Below are 17,035 nucleotides of genomic sequence, written 5' to 3'. Positions count from 1 at the left end.
CAACAAACATCTCATGACAAACACCAGCAATAATCTTAGTTATTTCCCCACTCCCCATGACAAAATGGAGATGACATGAGCCATGTAACCATGGTTTTACCTTTTTGTTCTGGTAGAATTTTATGTTGGGGTTAATTTTGATGCAAGACCAGAACTGCCAGTGCTGCTTTGTGCCATTATGATGCACAGTTTTACCCTCTTGCTTTCTGACATTAGATTGGCTTCTTTGTTTACTACGTGTTTCATAGATACTTTAATATAGTTTTTTAATCTCATATCCATCCTGCTGTAAGGGCTTCTTGTTTAATCTGTGGGAGAAGAGCTTTCCTTCTTTTTATGCCTTGGAAGAACCCACCAAATTAATTTTCCTCTCTTATTTCTAGAATCTGTTTTTAATTGCTTGGTTTAATTGGTTTACTGGTTTTTGGCATCTGGGATATGCTCTGAACATTTTGTTCATCTGAGATGGGCTTTTGGTATGATGCTTAGTATGGTAAGAAATTAGTATGCTGTGTTTATATGTTTCTTGTTAATAATTTACTTTATTCAGTGTTCTTACTTAAAACCTGATTCAAAGCTTGCTGAAGTTAAAGGGTGTCTTTTAGTGATCTTGTGGGTTTAGTATTGTCATTCATATGTCGGTTTGTCTCTTTGTCTGTTGTGGATACTTGTGTGCATCGTAAATAAACCTACTGCTTCATGTTTTATTCTCTGGCACGTGGATAATGGTCTGGGTACATTTAAGATCCAGTTGAGCTTGTAGTTGGTCATAATTTGTTGTCTTACAACCTTGAAAATCCAAGGCAAATGCCCAAATTTCTACTTCTGTCTGAAATCGATTTTCTGGGTTTCTTGCACTTTCAGGAGTGTTTGTTACATGGATGGGTAAACACTGCAGCCTTTTAGATGGGCTGTTAGTGTGGGGCTTAGATACTCTTAGGGCTGTTACCAGAAACCAGTTGTATCTGTTTTGTCATTTGCAAAAGGAAGTGAATAATATTGACCTTGTTTGTAAAGGTGTTTGAATTCACTTCAGTGTCTCCAGATGAAAGATGCCATACAAGGGTAGTACTCTGCAAAAGATGCATTTCTGAACTTCATGTGGCCAATGTCATGTCATATAGTGTGTCCAGTCCTTTACTTGAATCAATAACAATGATTTGGTTTAGTTTCATGCCCAAGAAATACTGCTAAAATTCAGTGAAACATTCACCTCTTTACTTTCATTTGTTTCATTTCTTCCTGTTAGTTAGAAGGCTTGAAAGTTGATTTGCCTTTCTCTTGAATGAAGGAATGAGAGATGGCTGACAGAGTTTTATTTAGATACATTTTTATTTTTAAATATAATTTGTAGTTGGAATAATAAAACTGAAAAGTAGATCACATTAACCTTACCTCTGTGATTATACAGGAAAATTAATGAAATCATTTGGGTGACAGAATTTGAAAAGAACTTAAAACCTGATCATGCCCTCGTGAGTCTTTTACCCAACATATACTATTATTGGACACCTGGAGCTGAACAATAACTTTTGATTAAATACTTGGCAGTTATTGTTACATATTCAAAATTTAATAACCAAAGGTGTCCCTCAAACCCTGAGATTTTAATCTAAATTGTTTTCCTCTGTTGTGTGATTGTGAAGTCCTAGACTAGGACAGAGGAGATGGAACGAAAAATCAAACTTTCCCTCAGGAAGATGATTTTTCTGAAACAGGACACTGGAAACTGAATGAATAATTCAGTTCAAGTTGCTCCAGACGTGATTGTGTGTCAAATAATGCATTCTATCTGTAAACACTATTGAGAAAATCCCATCGCATTGGTATTGACACATTTTCATTGGGAAATGTAGAGAAAATGGATTGAAAGAGAAATATGTAAAGATGTCTTATTTCTTTTTAAAATCAGTTTTTATTCCCTTTGGAAGGATAGACATAAAGACAAATGCTAGTGTCCTGTCTTAAAGTGAGAGACTATCTAATCATCAGTTTCTTTAAGCAGTTGGGATTGAGAAAACATGTTGGACACATTTTTTGAAGCAGCTGGTGATTTTTGTATAATAGACTCTATTAGGAGGCCTGACATTCACTGTTTCATAGAATCACAGACTGGTTTGGGTTGGAAAGGACAGTAAAGCTCATACAGTTCCAACTCCCTGCCACTGGCAGGGACGCCTTCCACTAAACCAGATTGCTTTGACTCCCATCCAACCTCGCCTTGAACACCTCTTCCCTTCAGTGTGTTGACCATACCACACAGCTTGGTGAGGGTGCTCAATCCCACTGGCCATGTCGCCAGCAAGGATGTTAAGAGAAAGACTGATGCAAAATATGGGGGAACCTTCCTCTCTCCTCTGACATTCCATTACAGAAGTTGAGTGCTGTTTGGAAGACATTGCTGAGAACAGCACGTTATTTTGTGTGACTTTTCCACACCCTTCAGTTTATTTAAAGGATCTGAGGATCCAGATGGATTGAATGGTTGCAAGAGAATGATCAGGTTTTGAACTGCAAAAACATGTTTTGATGATTCACCCTGGTGTTAGTAAAGGCTCCTGTGCAGTCATTGTGGGGCCTTCAGAGAGTGATTCATTTACTGGAAGATGAATCACACCCTAGAAACACTGATGTCTCTTCATGAAAAAAGTGAGACTAGAGGATCAGCTCCACTGTAGGTGTCAGCTTTGGAGACATCTAAAATTGGGTGTGATGAATTCAACACCTTGTGGCTATGTGGAAATTTATAGCTTCAGTGGGATGAGTGCCGGCCTGATCAGGAACAAAAAAGCTTGGTTTTGGGTTAATAGAGACCAGGGACTGAGAAACGAGGTTCATGCCATGCCTTAGCCACATGAATATTTAGGCTGCAGCTATTTATTTCTTAATTGTACTGCTAATGAAATAAATCTCTCTGGTTCCTGTCTAGCCCGTTTAAGAAGGCAGATTTTAGTGATCTAGTCATATTTTAGACCTAAAAATTTTGCGTTTGTACTAACTGTTGGTGCGTTGCTTTGTACTAACTGTTGGAGTCTATTCAGATTTTTAGATAGTTACTTCTCCTCATCACTCCATATTGGCTAATGTATTCTAATGCGACCAGGCACAAAGTTTATTTTCATGTTCTGCTAAATATTTCAGCTCTTTCCAAAATGCTTCTGGCATGGCAGATGTGTGTGTATGAAGTAGAGCTGCACCTCCACAAAAGTGGAAATACTCTCCAAGTGTCAACTTCAGCTTGTTGAAGTTGTGTATAAGAAATCTTCACTGCAAGAGACAATTTCAGGTCACTTTTTTTTCCAGAGGTCACATGGCCCAGTGCCTGAGACAGTTAAGACCCAGTTGTGCCCAGTCTGCTGGCTTAGATCGTGAGCACTGTCTCTCCCTGACTGTCTTGTCATCTTGGTTGATCAGTTTGTTTTTCTGTGCTTCAGTTTGCACACATTTAAAATGAGGATATTTCTCCATTTTACCAGAACATTATAAAGATGATCAAAATAATTTTGGATTGAATGTACAGAAGGAAACTTGTCCAGCAGAGCTTGATTTCTAGAGGTTCTTCTCCTGTGCAGAGAAATGTGCGTGTATGTGTATTTTCATGCAGATGCTTTAGATGGGCTTCCTTTCAAGAATCCACTGATCATTTTATAGATTTTCTGTTTCTGTACGTTGTGTTCATTATGCCACAGATACCTGTTTGGAATGCATCCTTGAAAAAAAGTGTTTCTGAGGCTTGCATAAGAATGCTTAATAAATCCAAGTGTGTAGATAAGGTGCAGATACAAAGCACAAGGATCATGTCAATTAAAAGGTATTTTTCTTCCTACGTGTAGCTAAATGGAAGGGTGGTTAGTGAATGTATTCTGAGCATGAACGGTTCAAGAAAGAAGGCTCATGGCTGTATTACTCCAGGTTTATGGTTTAACTTCTTTGAAACATGTTGGCATAAAGTAGGGGTGAATCAAGCTTTCTCTTGGAAACTGCATGCAGTAAACATAAATCTGAAAGTCTGAAGCTTGGAGTAGAGCTTCCATTAACCTGGAGCCCTGGGCCTTCTCATACTGGAGGAGCTGTTCAGTCTGCAGTGGTTTTAGAGACTGCAGTTCCCCAGAGCCCTCTTTCTAAGCATTCCTGTTCTTGTGAAGTGTACTGTGCATTTCCCTGTGTGGGTACCAAAGCCAAATGTGTTGGAAACTGGTCTCCAAGGAGCTCTAGACCAGCACTTCATAACCTGGAAGTATAGTAGATGTAATTTAACTATTTATATGGCAAATACAAAGTATTGGCCAAGCATGAATAAAGCCATATAAAGTGACACATCTCAGGCCAGAAAAATCGAGCAAAGGAATGAGAATTGATGTGGGAGCTTAATGTAGCTGTTAAAAAAGAAGGATCCTTTTGTATCTGCTCAGCAACAGTAGTTTTTCAGCCTGAAAACCACCTCTTTTCTTACAAAAGAAAACCGGCAGAGGAAGTGGAGCAGAGCAAGTTTTTTTCTCGCTTCACAAGCAAGAGTTGTAAGAAAGTTTCACCTGTAAGTAGAAACTTTTCTCGTTACCCTTTGAGATATATTATAAAATGTTTGTGCTTTGTGGGTTTTTCTAGGTGAGGGAAACCCCTGAATAGTCACCTCAGTGATCAGTAATACTTGGTAGCCTTGTATATGGCTCACATCTGCAGGTAACCCTGATGTCTGGGTGAAACCTATTCTCAACTACTGAGGTAGCAAGTGCCACCTTAACCATGTTGTATGAATGTGGTGTCTTCAATATATGTGAAGTCTCTCCTTCTCAGAAACCTGCTGTAGGAATGCTGCAGGGTTTCTGATGTTCTAGTGACTTCAGACATGAACCTTTGACCAGGAGCCGTGGCCAGTTCCTGCTTTACTCCAGCTGCACACCAGTCATCTCTGCTGGCCACCAGCAGGCAATGCCTGTCATGGCGAAGCTCTGCTCGCTGATACTTGAAAGTGCTTGTTTTCATCTTTGTTAAATATTAAATTCTATTTCAAATTTATTAAATTTAAATTTAAAAATTGCTTAACTCTCAGTCTCTAATTGAGAGTTAGTAATGCTGTCATGTCTCTTTGCTCAGATTAGTTCAGAAGCTTCTTCCATGTAGTTCCAGTTTTATTTTGTGTAGCTGTTTTCCCATTGTCTGGCAGCTCCAGTCTTTGCTGGAAAAGTCCCTTGGATTTTTTGTGTCACTCTCCCATTATGTCAGGAGATGCAAGGATCTGGTTTGTGTTTATTTATGTATTTATTTATTTATTTTTACTTTTTCGTCATTAGAGAAGCGGTGCATGGTGAACCATGGTCCTTGTGATTCATTTTTCTTTCCTTTTTGACTGTTACAAATTCAGATGTGCTTTTTGACCCTTTCGTTTCCCAAGACTATAGAGATAAGCTGTTGTGTATGTTTGCTGGGGCTTTTCTGCTGATGTTTAACAGTATAAAGTAACAAAGTAAGCTCTCATTGTTCACTAACCAAATAGTGTCAACTCAAACATCTTTTTCCCTTGGAAAACAAGTGAGGATTGATATACATCTCATGCCTTCTCTTGAATCCTAAGCCTCTTACTCCATGGGCAGATCTATGGAGAAGAAGACCAACAAGTCTCTTAGAAACATACAGAATAAGGCACAAACCAACCTTTAATTAATCCCTTAATTTAACATAAATCCCTGCTTCAGAAAATGAATTACAGTAGAACAGTAGAGGAATATGGGGAGCTCGTGTGTTATGAATGGCACTTTCTGCAGAGAATCTGGGAGGAAGGTTGCCACAGCCTTTTTCATATAGCTTGAAAGTCTTTGTTAAATCCTCAGAAAGGGCAGGATAAACCACTTTGGCCTGTCTCTGATGTGTTTTCCTTCCTTGCTGTTGTTGAACTGCCATATAGTAATCTCAGTTAGGATTTGGGTCTTTTACTACATAATTGCAGACAGATATTGTAGAGTTCCTTTACAAACTGTAACGAGGCCAGGTGAATAAAAATCAAATATTCCTCAATAACTCATGTTGTCGAAGCTGGTCAGCATTGGGATTTTATCTGTTAGCAGAAATAGAGTTCATGGAATATTGACGAGTCTTTTTACGAGATGAGAAATTTTCTGGTGAGAGCATTATTAAGGTAAGTCATGGCTAAAGATGCGCTATACATCCACAGAGAAATTCCTAGTATGAGAGTGCAATTCCATGAGTGGTTTTCTCATGAAGAATGTCAGTTCTTTGTTCCTCATTCAGCATTTTGCAGCAATTTTGCATTTGAGTAGATCTTCAATTCTGCATAAGGTATGGCTGTGAGGGTCTATTTCAGCTTTACAACATTAATAGAGATGGTGCATGCAAAATTCTTCTAATTCTCAAAGCATGGTTTAAAAGAATGTGGTCTTGTTTTGTTGTGTGAACAGGTAAAGCAGCTCAGCATGGTAATTTTAGACATAGTAAGAAGTGATTAACTAGCAGAAGCAGAAATTTCCCATAGCTTTGAATGTATCGTGATAAAATGTGATGAGCTATGGCTGATGATGATTCTAATTAACTTAAGCAATAAGATCATGAGTCTAGATGACACCTTTGGACTCCTGTACTCTCTCTCAAGCTGGAATTTTCATGTAACTGTTTTGTTCTTGGCTTTTCTGTTGTGGTGTTTTTTTTTTTTTTTGTTTGTTTGTTTGTTTTTTTTAAGGAAATAGTAAGTTTGCTTCTAGCTTTTTACATTGCTTCCATTTGGTTTTGACAAATGGTTTCCTTCTTTTCTGAATAAGCAGAAATGGCTGGAATATCTGACACTTTGTCCTTTGACATAAACACTTTTATAGGGCTTTCTTGAAGTTCTTGAACACTGGGAAGTTTTTCTAGGCCTTTGCAAATGTATGAATTGTAGAATAACAGGTGTGGTGTATTTGACCCTGGCTAGACACCACCACTGTCTCTCCTCCTCCTCAACTGGACAGGGGAGAGAAAACGGAATGAAAAGCTCATGGGTCAAGAAAAGGACAGGAAGAGATCACTCACCAGTTACTGCCATGAGCGAAAGAGACTCAACTTGAGGAAATCAGTTTAATTTATTACCATTCAAATCAGAGTAGGCTAATGAGAAACAAACCCAAACCTTCAAACACCTTCCCCAGACCCTCCCTTCCTCCCAGGCTCAACCTCACTCCCAAATTCCTTGCTTCTTTCCTCCAGCAGTGCTGGGGGACAGGGAATGAGGGTTAAGGTCAGTTCGTCACATGTCTCTGCTGCTCTTTCCTCCTCGCACTGTTGCTGATGGGTTTGGCTTTGTACAGTTGCAGATAGCTCTTGGAGCTGGCTGGCATTGGTTCCATTGCTCACTGGGGAAGCTTCTGGCAGCTTCTTTCAGAGGCCACCCCTGTAGTTTCCCCCTTACCAAAACCTTGCCATGCAAACCCAATATATCTGGCAATTTAGAACATGGAATTCAGCGATTACACTTGGTGAGCTTGGGCTAGAAACACTTGGAGTGTAAAAGGGAAGATGACTGTGCAATGGGTTGTGTTGGTTGACTTGTATTTTAATGTGGTGTTCATTTTCGGTGTTTGTTTTAAAGCCATAGTTTTAAAGAAAGAAGAAAAATAATTTCACCCCTTTTAAACGTACAGATAATTTTACCCCTCTAAGCCTCAGATCTTGACACATTCCCAGTCTTTTCCATTGGCTGTCCTGCTGGTGTGACTGCACAGCAATGCATACTCCTTGTGAGCTAGATAGCAGTGGAAATGTATTTCAGTAATCCCTACTAAGCATGCTGCTTTTGTTCTGAAGCAGTAAATTCATGGTTCCCATTGGTGTTACGTGGCAAAATGAGAATTCATGGGAAGTAACTTTAGTCTGGAAGTTTTGGTATTCTAATATGATTATACCTCTGTTGTAGTGGTCTGAGTTCCTGAAAAAGGTATTATGGAAACTTTATTACAGCTTTCCTAAAAATAAATAAAAAAATCCAAGCAAACTTTTTAAAAACTCCAGATACTTGTATTTGTGAATTTAAAAATGCTGTTACAGCAGTTTTTCATTAATTCATTTTAGAAACTTGGTGTGTAGACTGCTGCATTTATCTGCAAGTTGATGCAGTACACAGAGTTTGCTTATGGACCTCATGTTACTTGTCATTGTTATTGCTGTTATTGCCAGTACCATGAGGAATAACCAGGAAAATGCCTCTGTATTGCTAATTACCAAACATATAGAATCACAGAATGGTTTGGAACCCCCTGTTGTGGGTGGGGACACATTCACTAGACCAGGTTGCTCGAGCCCCACCCAAGCTGGCCTTGAACACTGCCAGGTATGGGGCAGCCACAGCTTCTCTGGGCAACCTGTGCCAGCACCTCAGCACCCTCACAGGGAAGAACTTCTGCCTAAGAGCTCATCTCACTCTCCCCTCTGTCAGGTTAAAGCCATTCCCCCTTGTCCTGTCCCTACAGTCCTTGTCCAAAGCCCCTCTCCAGGTTTCTTGTAGCCCCTTTAGGCACTGGAAGCTGCTCTAAGGTCTTCCCAGAGCCTTCACTTCTTCAGGCTGAACCAGCCCAGCTCTCTCAGCCTCTCTCCAGAGCAGAGCTGCTCCAGCCCCTCTCAGCATCTCTGTGGCTCTTGACTGCAGAGGTCTCATTCTGTAGCAGACCTGTGCTGGTGACGGCAAGCTGGATGTGCTGTAGTGGCAATACACTAGAGCACCCAGGCTGTGTGAAAGCAGTAATAGCAGCAAACAGGAGAGGTGCATAAAACAAAAGGTCTGGGTGCAAATGTAGAGAGAAAAAGGGTGTGGGAGGAGAGGTGGAATAAAGGTTCCTTGTGAAGTTTATTCCAAATCCTAAACAATCTGAAAATCCCAAAGGGTTGTTTCTCTGGTTGGATCTTAGAAAGGTGACTGCAGCTTATTTCCAGAATGGATAGGTTTATTGTTTTTTTTTTTCCTTTTTGCTTTTTAAGTTGCAATATAACTTTGTAACTGTCAGTGATAAATACTGTGTTAAAAAAAAAAACAAAAAAAAAAAACAAACCCACCACATTTTTTCTGTTTTGGTACTACTTTCCATCTTTTACTGTTAACTGATTGTGACTAGGAACTCTTCAGAGGAAAAAGAGGATTGGAGTAATGGCAATGTGTTTCCTCTACAGGATTTATGAACGTATCATTGATCCCCCAGAAACGAATTTGGCACCAGAAAGCAGTATATGGCTCGGACAGAGAAACAGGAAGCATGGTTTCTTTAAGGTAAGCAGATAGAAAATGGCACACGAAGAAGGAATTAATAAGTAGTCAACAGGATGTTTCTGTTTAGTTGTCTTAGGCTCCTGAAATATGATTTGTATGAATTTTAGTAGAAACTGTGGACTTGGGATTTGAGAAAGGTCCAACACTTGAAGAGAAGGGAGAGAGTATTATAGTCACTGATGCAATGCCCAGTATTTGAGGGTTTTGTTTGGTTTCCGTCCTGGAGGTTTCACATCTCTGTTGTGCTCTGTCTTGTCACTCCTTGGGACGGAACAAGACTGCTCAGGCAGAGCCAGAGTCTATTCTTGGCTTTCATCTTTAAACCTTCAGGAAGCAACAGCTTTGCTGTGCTCTGCTGCTGAGAGAGTGGTGGATTTAATCACTTTCGGAGGGCATTTTCTTCTTGGTTTCTCATGCAGAATACCCTCACCCTTCTGCTCTTTGCCTCCGATGACTCTTTGCTTGTTTGCTCCTGTCAGCATTGACTTCTAGAACAGAGGTCTTCTGGCCTGCAAGCCTTCCAGCTTTGGCGGATGCCAGCTATTGTATTGCATGCATTCGCCTTGCTGCAAAGCAGTAGATTTTTTTTTTGTTCTTGGAGTACATTCCTGTCTTTCTTTTTGTTTTTCTGGACTAAAAGTGTGTCATTGTGTTTCTCGATGGACGATGAATAGAGGGTTACTGAGTTTTGTTCATGAGCTTCTTTGTCCTTGGGAACTTCCCTTGCTTCCAGACAGCCTTGGCTGGCAGGCTGGCTGGCTGGTGGGACTTGGGCTGCTCCTAGCTTCTAGCCGAAGAGCCTGTCTTTTTCCATCTACAAGGCTCCCCAAATCATTGTTGAGTAGGCCAGTATGGGCAGGAACTTTTCAGCTGTAAAAGAGGATTCAGGTAATGGCAATATATTTCCAAAATGCAAAGGACAAAGAAATGAACTCCATCTTGACAAGCTCTGTCTTACATGTTTTCTTTCAGTCACTCCATGCTTTTCTGGTGGAGGCTGAATTGCTGAACCAATGAGCCAACAAAATCCACCAACATAACACACCCCCTTCACCTGAAAATTAGTTCTTTTAATTTGTGACCAAGCTATAGAAAAGTTTCTGATGTTTCTTCCCATTTTGGGTACCAAGCCGCGGTGCCAGCATTTGCTCAGTGAGAGAGTCTGTAGTGCAGCGATGGCCGATCTGCCTGGCCTTGGTACTGGCATGGATTTGTTGCCAGGGTGATTTACCACCCACTCTGTTTTCCTTTGGAGCTGTCAGTTCATGAGGCAATTTTCCAAGTTGCTGTTTGTCTGAGGAGCTCTCCTTGAAGTCCCCAGATTTCAACAGTAGGGAGAGTTATTTTATGCTGAAGTTGTTTATAACACAGCAAGTAACAGTTTTAATGGTGAAACCGAGGTTGAAGGTAACCTTTAGCCTTTCTGAGGGTCTGAGAGTTGCTCTGAACCTGGAACCCATTCCATCCTCCAGCAACTGAGCTGTCACCGTGAGTGAAATGTGAAATCCATAGTATTATTTTATTCTACAGCTGTTGTTTTTTTTACCTCAGCTGCTCCCCATAATCCCACAGATGGCAAACATCTGTTTATAGCTCCACAGGGAAAAAAAAGTTCTACTGGATTCGCCCATCTTAAATTCTTACTTTCTGCAGTCGGAGCCTTACAACTCTGGGATAGTCCATGTTTGTAAATTAATATTTATATGTGCTAACACTTTGGAAGCAGCGGGGTAGCTAATGATATGCTAATGAGCTGACAATTTTTATTGATCATAATGAAAGCCAACAAATGCCTTACTTTGCTTTCTTCATGCTTGAATATTCTACTGACTTCAGCTTTTTCAGGGTAGAAATATAATTGGTTGTATTTTTTTAGTCCTGCTTGAGTTTCAGAAATCTTACCTTTTTTTTTTTTCATGTTACTCAATGCAAAAACTGTGGATTTTGCCAGTTTGTCAGGACTTCATATGTCTTGCCATATATTTACATGCTCAGCAGGACCCCCCTTTCTTTCTCATGGCAATTTGTTTCACTGGTTTAGCATATAAAAAACTAGAGCTGTTTTCCTTAATGTAAACAGAGATCTGAAAGGAAATACGGGTGTTAAAGAAGAATTAGCATTTTTGCTTGTGTGTTGGAGCCATGATAATGTATGTAACAAAAAGCACTGGATACTGCTCGTGAGGGTTATCTTTGCTGTTCCAAAGATTTTCTTACTTCAGTTAATTAATTGTTGCGTCTCTCCATAAATGAATGAATTTAAAGCACATTTTGGGCCATAGTGTCACGCCTGTTTTAAATCATAATTCCTTGGTATATCAGCAGAGGAAGGAGTGGATGTGATATTCATAAATCACTATGGCCACTTGCTGTCATTTTCCTTATTTATGCTTTTGTTCCACATCCTTCCTTGCAGTGATTATTCCACAAGTAGCCCAGCTCTGCCTGTGGCCTTGCTGGGGATGAAGTGCTTCATGCTGTAACCAAGGGAATTGATTGGAGTCTTGCCCCTTGCAACTAGCATCTCTTACTAGTTGTAATTTACCTGCTATGACTAAGGAGTTTGGACAAGGTGGAATGGTTTTAGCTGTGGTGGGAGCAAACGCAGAGCAGGCTTCAGTCTGTTTGCTCTGAAGGGAATCTCCTTAATTAATTCCTTTGAAAAATACACACTAACTTCTTTGTGTAGCCTAAATCCAAGATTTGTTTTATAATCAGATTAGGAAACCAAAGTACGTGCAACTGAGGAATAGAGTGATAGGAAACATCCAGGGAACCCTCACTCTGAGATGGATCCGACTGCTGTCAGATGAGAATTATCTGCAGAATTCATGTTATCCCTGGGGAGAGCCTTCCCCCCTTAAGAGCTGCTGTAGCAATGAGCTTATTCATGCCTTGCTGACCAGGTGATTCATGCCCAAAGACAGCTATTTTCATACCTGCTAGAGCTGGCTCTATTGATCCTGCTGTTGTGGCTGGGGATTGTAGAGTAGGTGCTGGAGAAGTATGTTCGTATTCTGACTGCACCGCATCATATGTGTCCTTGGGCCCCTGTAGTCATTTTGCTCTCAGGGTTGTACAGACTGAGGTGAGGTATGTGCAGTGCCAGAGGCGGCTGTCGAGGCTGCTCTGTGCAGAGGGCACAGTGCTGATGTGGTGGTGATGGTGTAGCACTGCCTAGGGACAGGGTTTGGGGCACATCTGCTGGTGCCACCACACAGAGCCTTTCACCAGCCCTGGCCGATGCAGCTTGCACAGCGGTATGGCAGCATTATGTCTGTGGGAGAAGCAGATTTTAAAGAGCATTTAGCCAGTGGAGGAAATGAAAATGCAGAAGTGAAGGGCTCGTGAAATATATGAGCCTTTCCACAGGATGTGGGAGGAGTCTGTAATAGGGACATGAGAAGTGCAATAAACAGGGATTTTGCATTACATCCTCATGGGATGGGCTTGATATTTAATGCTGCAGGCCTGAATTTAATCTTTTAGCTGGTAACCTGCACAGATGAAGGCTCTTCAAGCTAGTGAGTCCTGATGCTGAGCTGCAGCTTTGGTTGTAATTGGCCAAATATTTTAATGATAACATAAAGGTGATGTCTGCTCAGGAAGGGAAAAAATGTGAAGATTTTGACCACTGACATCTCCCTGTCAAGGCCAAATCCTGATGGATTTGAATCCTTCATAGAATGTGGACTGAAGAACTCCACCCTGTGCCAAAGTGAACCAGGGCCCTGGGCTTCCCCTGGGGAAATTCGTATGCCTAATTTTCCTGGCTGTGATCGTAGACAGCTCTCAGCAGCCCAGACGTAATGCTGAAGGAAGAACAGTTAAGTTTGTTCATATGTGTTACGATAATTATGACTGTAATAAAGTGTTTGCTTATAATGAAGTCTTGCTATTAGAAAAATGCATCAGCAGAATTTGTGCTCTTTGAAGGTTCACTTCTATATTTGATTGTATTAATTCTGTTTCAGAGGTTTTATAGACTTAGAAGGCATCTGTATTGTGAAGTTCATATATTTTTCCATGGTAACATGCTTTCATGTAGACAGAAATTAAGGCACAAAAAATAGTTGTGTTTCCTCTTCAGGTGGTATTTAAATGCAAATCTGTCTAAAAGACATTTGAGTGGTGAGGCTCAAAGGCAACAAACATATTTGAGGTTCAACAGGCACTGTTAAAAATCAGGCTGAGGAAAGCATTTATTTCTGGATGATGTCTTGTAGCTGAGTGATGAGGTCTGGTGAACTTTGTCACCTCATTTACTCTTGGTTGAGCTTTTCACTCGAGAGGCTTCACCATGGAACTATATTTGTATGTCTCGCCTTCGAATTTCTAGGTGATGGCTGCTGGCAGAAAGGACGAGAAATGGCTTTCAGGATGTCCTATTGCCACTGACAGTATTACTTCTCATTATTATGACGGTTTCATTATTCTTGTAGATGAAAAGGTTAATAAATGTATATACTTCTGCAAGAAAGACAATGTGATCTGATTATGTCTGTTAATATTTTCAGATAGTACTTTATCATGAAACAGTAAGCAGGAAAGAGTGGTTACTGATTACCTTCTGCTCCTTCAGGAAGTGAGCATGCCAGTGTTGAATGTTACTGTACTTGCCAGGCTTCAAGGGCTGTATGAGCCTATATTTTATTTATGGATGGAGATTTGTGCAAATGACTATGTCCTCAGTGTGCAAAATTCACTCTATTGCAATTTAACTGAAAACTAGAAGATACAAAGCACTAATTTAATAACTGCCATGATGATGAATTTCCTTTCAAATTAATGAAATTCTTCTGTGTCTGGGAAGAGATAGAGCTGTGTCACAGCACCTGATTTAATAGTCAGGGCGAGTGCAAGTAGCAGCACTGGAAGCCCCTTGTTTTCCCTTGCTCCTCTCCCTTAGTGACCATGACATTATTAAAGCTACTGGATCACGTGGATTAAGTCTGTTGCACAGTCAGAGATGGAGCAAGAACTTTGTACTGAACTTAACATAGCAAACACAAGCCTCAGCGTTTTCAAGGCTATTTTGAAGGACAAGGGTTCTTCAGGACCCAGGTATGTAGGGACACTGGGCAACCCTTGGTGTCTGCTACTTTCATCAGGAATATCCTTGCAAGTCAGGGACAAAAGAGGATGCAGCTGTATTGTTTTCGGGTTCTTCCTTGAAAGCTGCTCAATGAAAAGGACCTGGTGGTGCTGATTGGTGGGGCTGGACATGATTCACCTTGTGCCCAGGCAGCCAAGAAACGAACAGCATCCTGGCCTGTAGCAGCAATAGTGTGGCCAGCGGGATCAGGGCAGTGATTGTCCCCCTGTACTGGGCACTGATGAGGCTGCACCTTGAATCCTGAGTTCAGTGCTGGGGCCCATACTACAAGAGAGACATTGAGGTGCTGGAGCAGGTCCAGAAAAGGGCAATGGAGCTGGTGAAGGGCCTGGAGCACAAGTGTGATGAGGAATGGCTGAGGGAACTGGGGGGGTTTAGTCTGCAGAAGAGAAGGCTCAGGGGTAACCTACTGCTCGTACAACTACCTGAAAGGAGATTGTAGTGAGGTGGGGGTTGGTCACTTTTCCCAAGTAACAAGTAGGACGAGGAAATGGCCTCAAGCGACGCCAGGGGAGGTTTAAACTGGATATTAGGAAAAATTCTTTCACAGAGAGGGTGGTCAGGCATTGGAACAGGCTGCCCATGGCAATGGTGGAGTCATCGTCCCTGGAAGTGTTCACAAATCATGTAGACGAGGCCCTCAGTGATGTGGTTTACTGGTGGCCTTGGCAGTGCTAGGGGAATGGTTGGACTTTTCCAACCTTGTTGATTTTCTTGATTCCTCCCTCCTCTCCTGCCTGGTTCAGTTTCAGGCCTCATACAGCCTGCAGTAGCTGGCTTTGACCTTGGAGGCCTGATTTCTGCTAGCCCTGCGCAGGGCATCTTTCCATCTGCTTGGGTTAGAGAAAGGATTTAATTCTAACTGATGGCATGGTTACATGAGCTGCCTGTTGAGCTACAAAGCTAATAGGCTAAACTAAACAAAACATCTGAAGTGTAGACTCTTACTTACCCCTTGCACTGCATCCTTATCTTTTCACAATATTTATTTTCACAGTCTTGTTTCCCTAAATGGCTGAGGAGTATTGCTGTGTTTTCCTCTGTCTTTTTGAGAAGTGTGTCATAGGCTCAAATAATGCATATTATTTCCCTGCTTTCTTATCAGTCTCACCCCATTTTAAGATATTTAAGCAGCTTATGTTTGTTGATTGCCAAAGACAAAGCAGTATTACTTCTGTGTTTTATGAAAATTAATATCCAAGCACACAGGAAAATGGGAGGAGTTGTTATATTTTGTCCATCTTCAGTTATTTTCCTCATGAGAAGAATGAATTGATCAGGTTTTTTGTTTCCATTTAAGAAATGACTTGTGCAACAGCTTGTACAGATCTAGGTGGTGAATACTTGTAATCTGTATTACCAGTTTTCTCTTCTTTTACAAAGGGTGTTATTCAAGATGTGAAAGTCGTCTTTATACCTAATGGCTATATAATGCAGTGTCCCAATCTGAATCGCAGTAAGTAACAATTTCTTTATTCTATTTCAGATTTTTCATACAAATTCCTTCTTTGTTTTAAAAAATAATAGTTTCAGTTTCAGGCTTGTCATTTTTGCATGTGCTGGCTTCCAGAAGGCAAATATTCTGTGTAAACAGATTGCATTTTATGTTCAGATAAGTTTGATTTACTGTTGTTTATTTATGGATTATTGTGTTTTTCCTTCTCTTCTTTTCCATTTCCTTTTACTCTTATTTTATTGAGCATGCCCAACCTGCAGCGATTTCTTAAGTCTGGTGCAAGGAATCATGGATTTGCAAGAACTCCTGGCAAAAATGACTGCAAAGGTAGGTACCTGAGCTTCTTTGTTGATTGCCCATTTCATTCTGTGCCAAGACCAACATGAAAGGATTTATTCTTTTTGCAGCTATTATGCATTTTCATAGTAGAGCCTTTCTTCTCCCTCCCTCTGCCAGTAGCCATATCTGCAATGGACTTATGGATATAGCTTCAGGGATGTCACTTAAGCCTTATACGTTTTCTATTGTCTGTCTTATTTGTATGATAGTGACAAAATGCCCAGAGTCTGATTCGTTTGTAAGAAGCCTTAGCATGATTTTCCTTTTCACGCTGAGGGATAAATGTAGAAGCAAAGGAGTGAAATCCCTACACAATTCCCTCACCGTGTGGTGCTGTCAGAGGGCGTGTATTTGCTTGTGGGAAGCCCTATGAAGTCTTCAGGACTGGCGTAGTCTCCTTCCTTGGAATTGCAGTGGGAGCCCAAAACGGAAACGCCTGTGAAGCTATTGGCTCTGTGACCTTGGCATCACCTTTGGTCAATGTTTTTTACCAGTGTTCAAGTTAACCCAGCTCCAGGTGGTGGTTTGTATTGTGCTTGCTGGTAGTTTGTATTATTTGTAATTAATTTGTTCTTTATTTTTATTTTTGGATTGTGAATAGGCTGAATGGGAAGCTGTAGTGTTTGTTGTGTTTGGTTTCTTTTTTTGATTTTGGAGATTTTCCTTAGGCTCCGCTCCTGCAACACACAGTCAACCTCTGTGCTAGCCAGGGTCCTTCAGTTAAGGCTGTGGTGAAGTTTTGGGGTAGGAAGCTTGTGTTTTAGAGGTGACTGAACCCCTGATGCGTGTTAAAGGGCAGTCTGTGAACAATTCTTCAGATTAATGTTGGTGAGGCATCTGGTAAAGGACAATAAATTGTCTCACCTGAAACAGCCCTTAT

The 17,035-nt window shown here is 40.9% G+C and overlaps 1 protein-coding gene across 3 annotated transcripts in view; it reads left to right on the top strand.

Annotated features, from left to right (window-relative positions):
- NELL1 (neural EGFL like 1) overlaps positions 1-17,035 on the top strand; it is a 294,641-nt gene that overhangs the window by 51,757 nt on the left and 225,849 nt on the right. For all 3 annotated transcript variants that reach the window (XM_057414377.1, XM_057414376.1, XM_057414375.1), the window contains exons 5-7: positions 9,148-9,244; positions 15,744-15,816; positions 16,061-16,143. In XM_057414377.1, the coding sequence (XP_057270360.1) occupies positions 9,148-9,244; positions 15,744-15,816; positions 16,061-16,143 (253 nt within the window). The remainder of the gene's footprint in view (positions 1-9,147; positions 9,245-15,743; positions 15,817-16,060; positions 16,144-17,035) is intronic.

Source organism: Pezoporus wallicus, unplaced genomic scaffold (genome assembly GCF_028554395.1).
Source record: "Pezoporus wallicus isolate ANWC-B61680 ecotype Strahan unplaced genomic scaffold, APGP_CSIRO_Pwel_v1 contig_5967, whole genome shotgun sequence".
Classification (NCBI taxonomy): domain Eukaryota; kingdom Metazoa; phylum Chordata; class Aves; order Psittaciformes; family Psittacidae; genus Pezoporus; species Pezoporus wallicus.
Note: the sequence above shows the minus strand (reverse complement) of the source record. Positions and strands in the feature narration are given on the sequence as shown.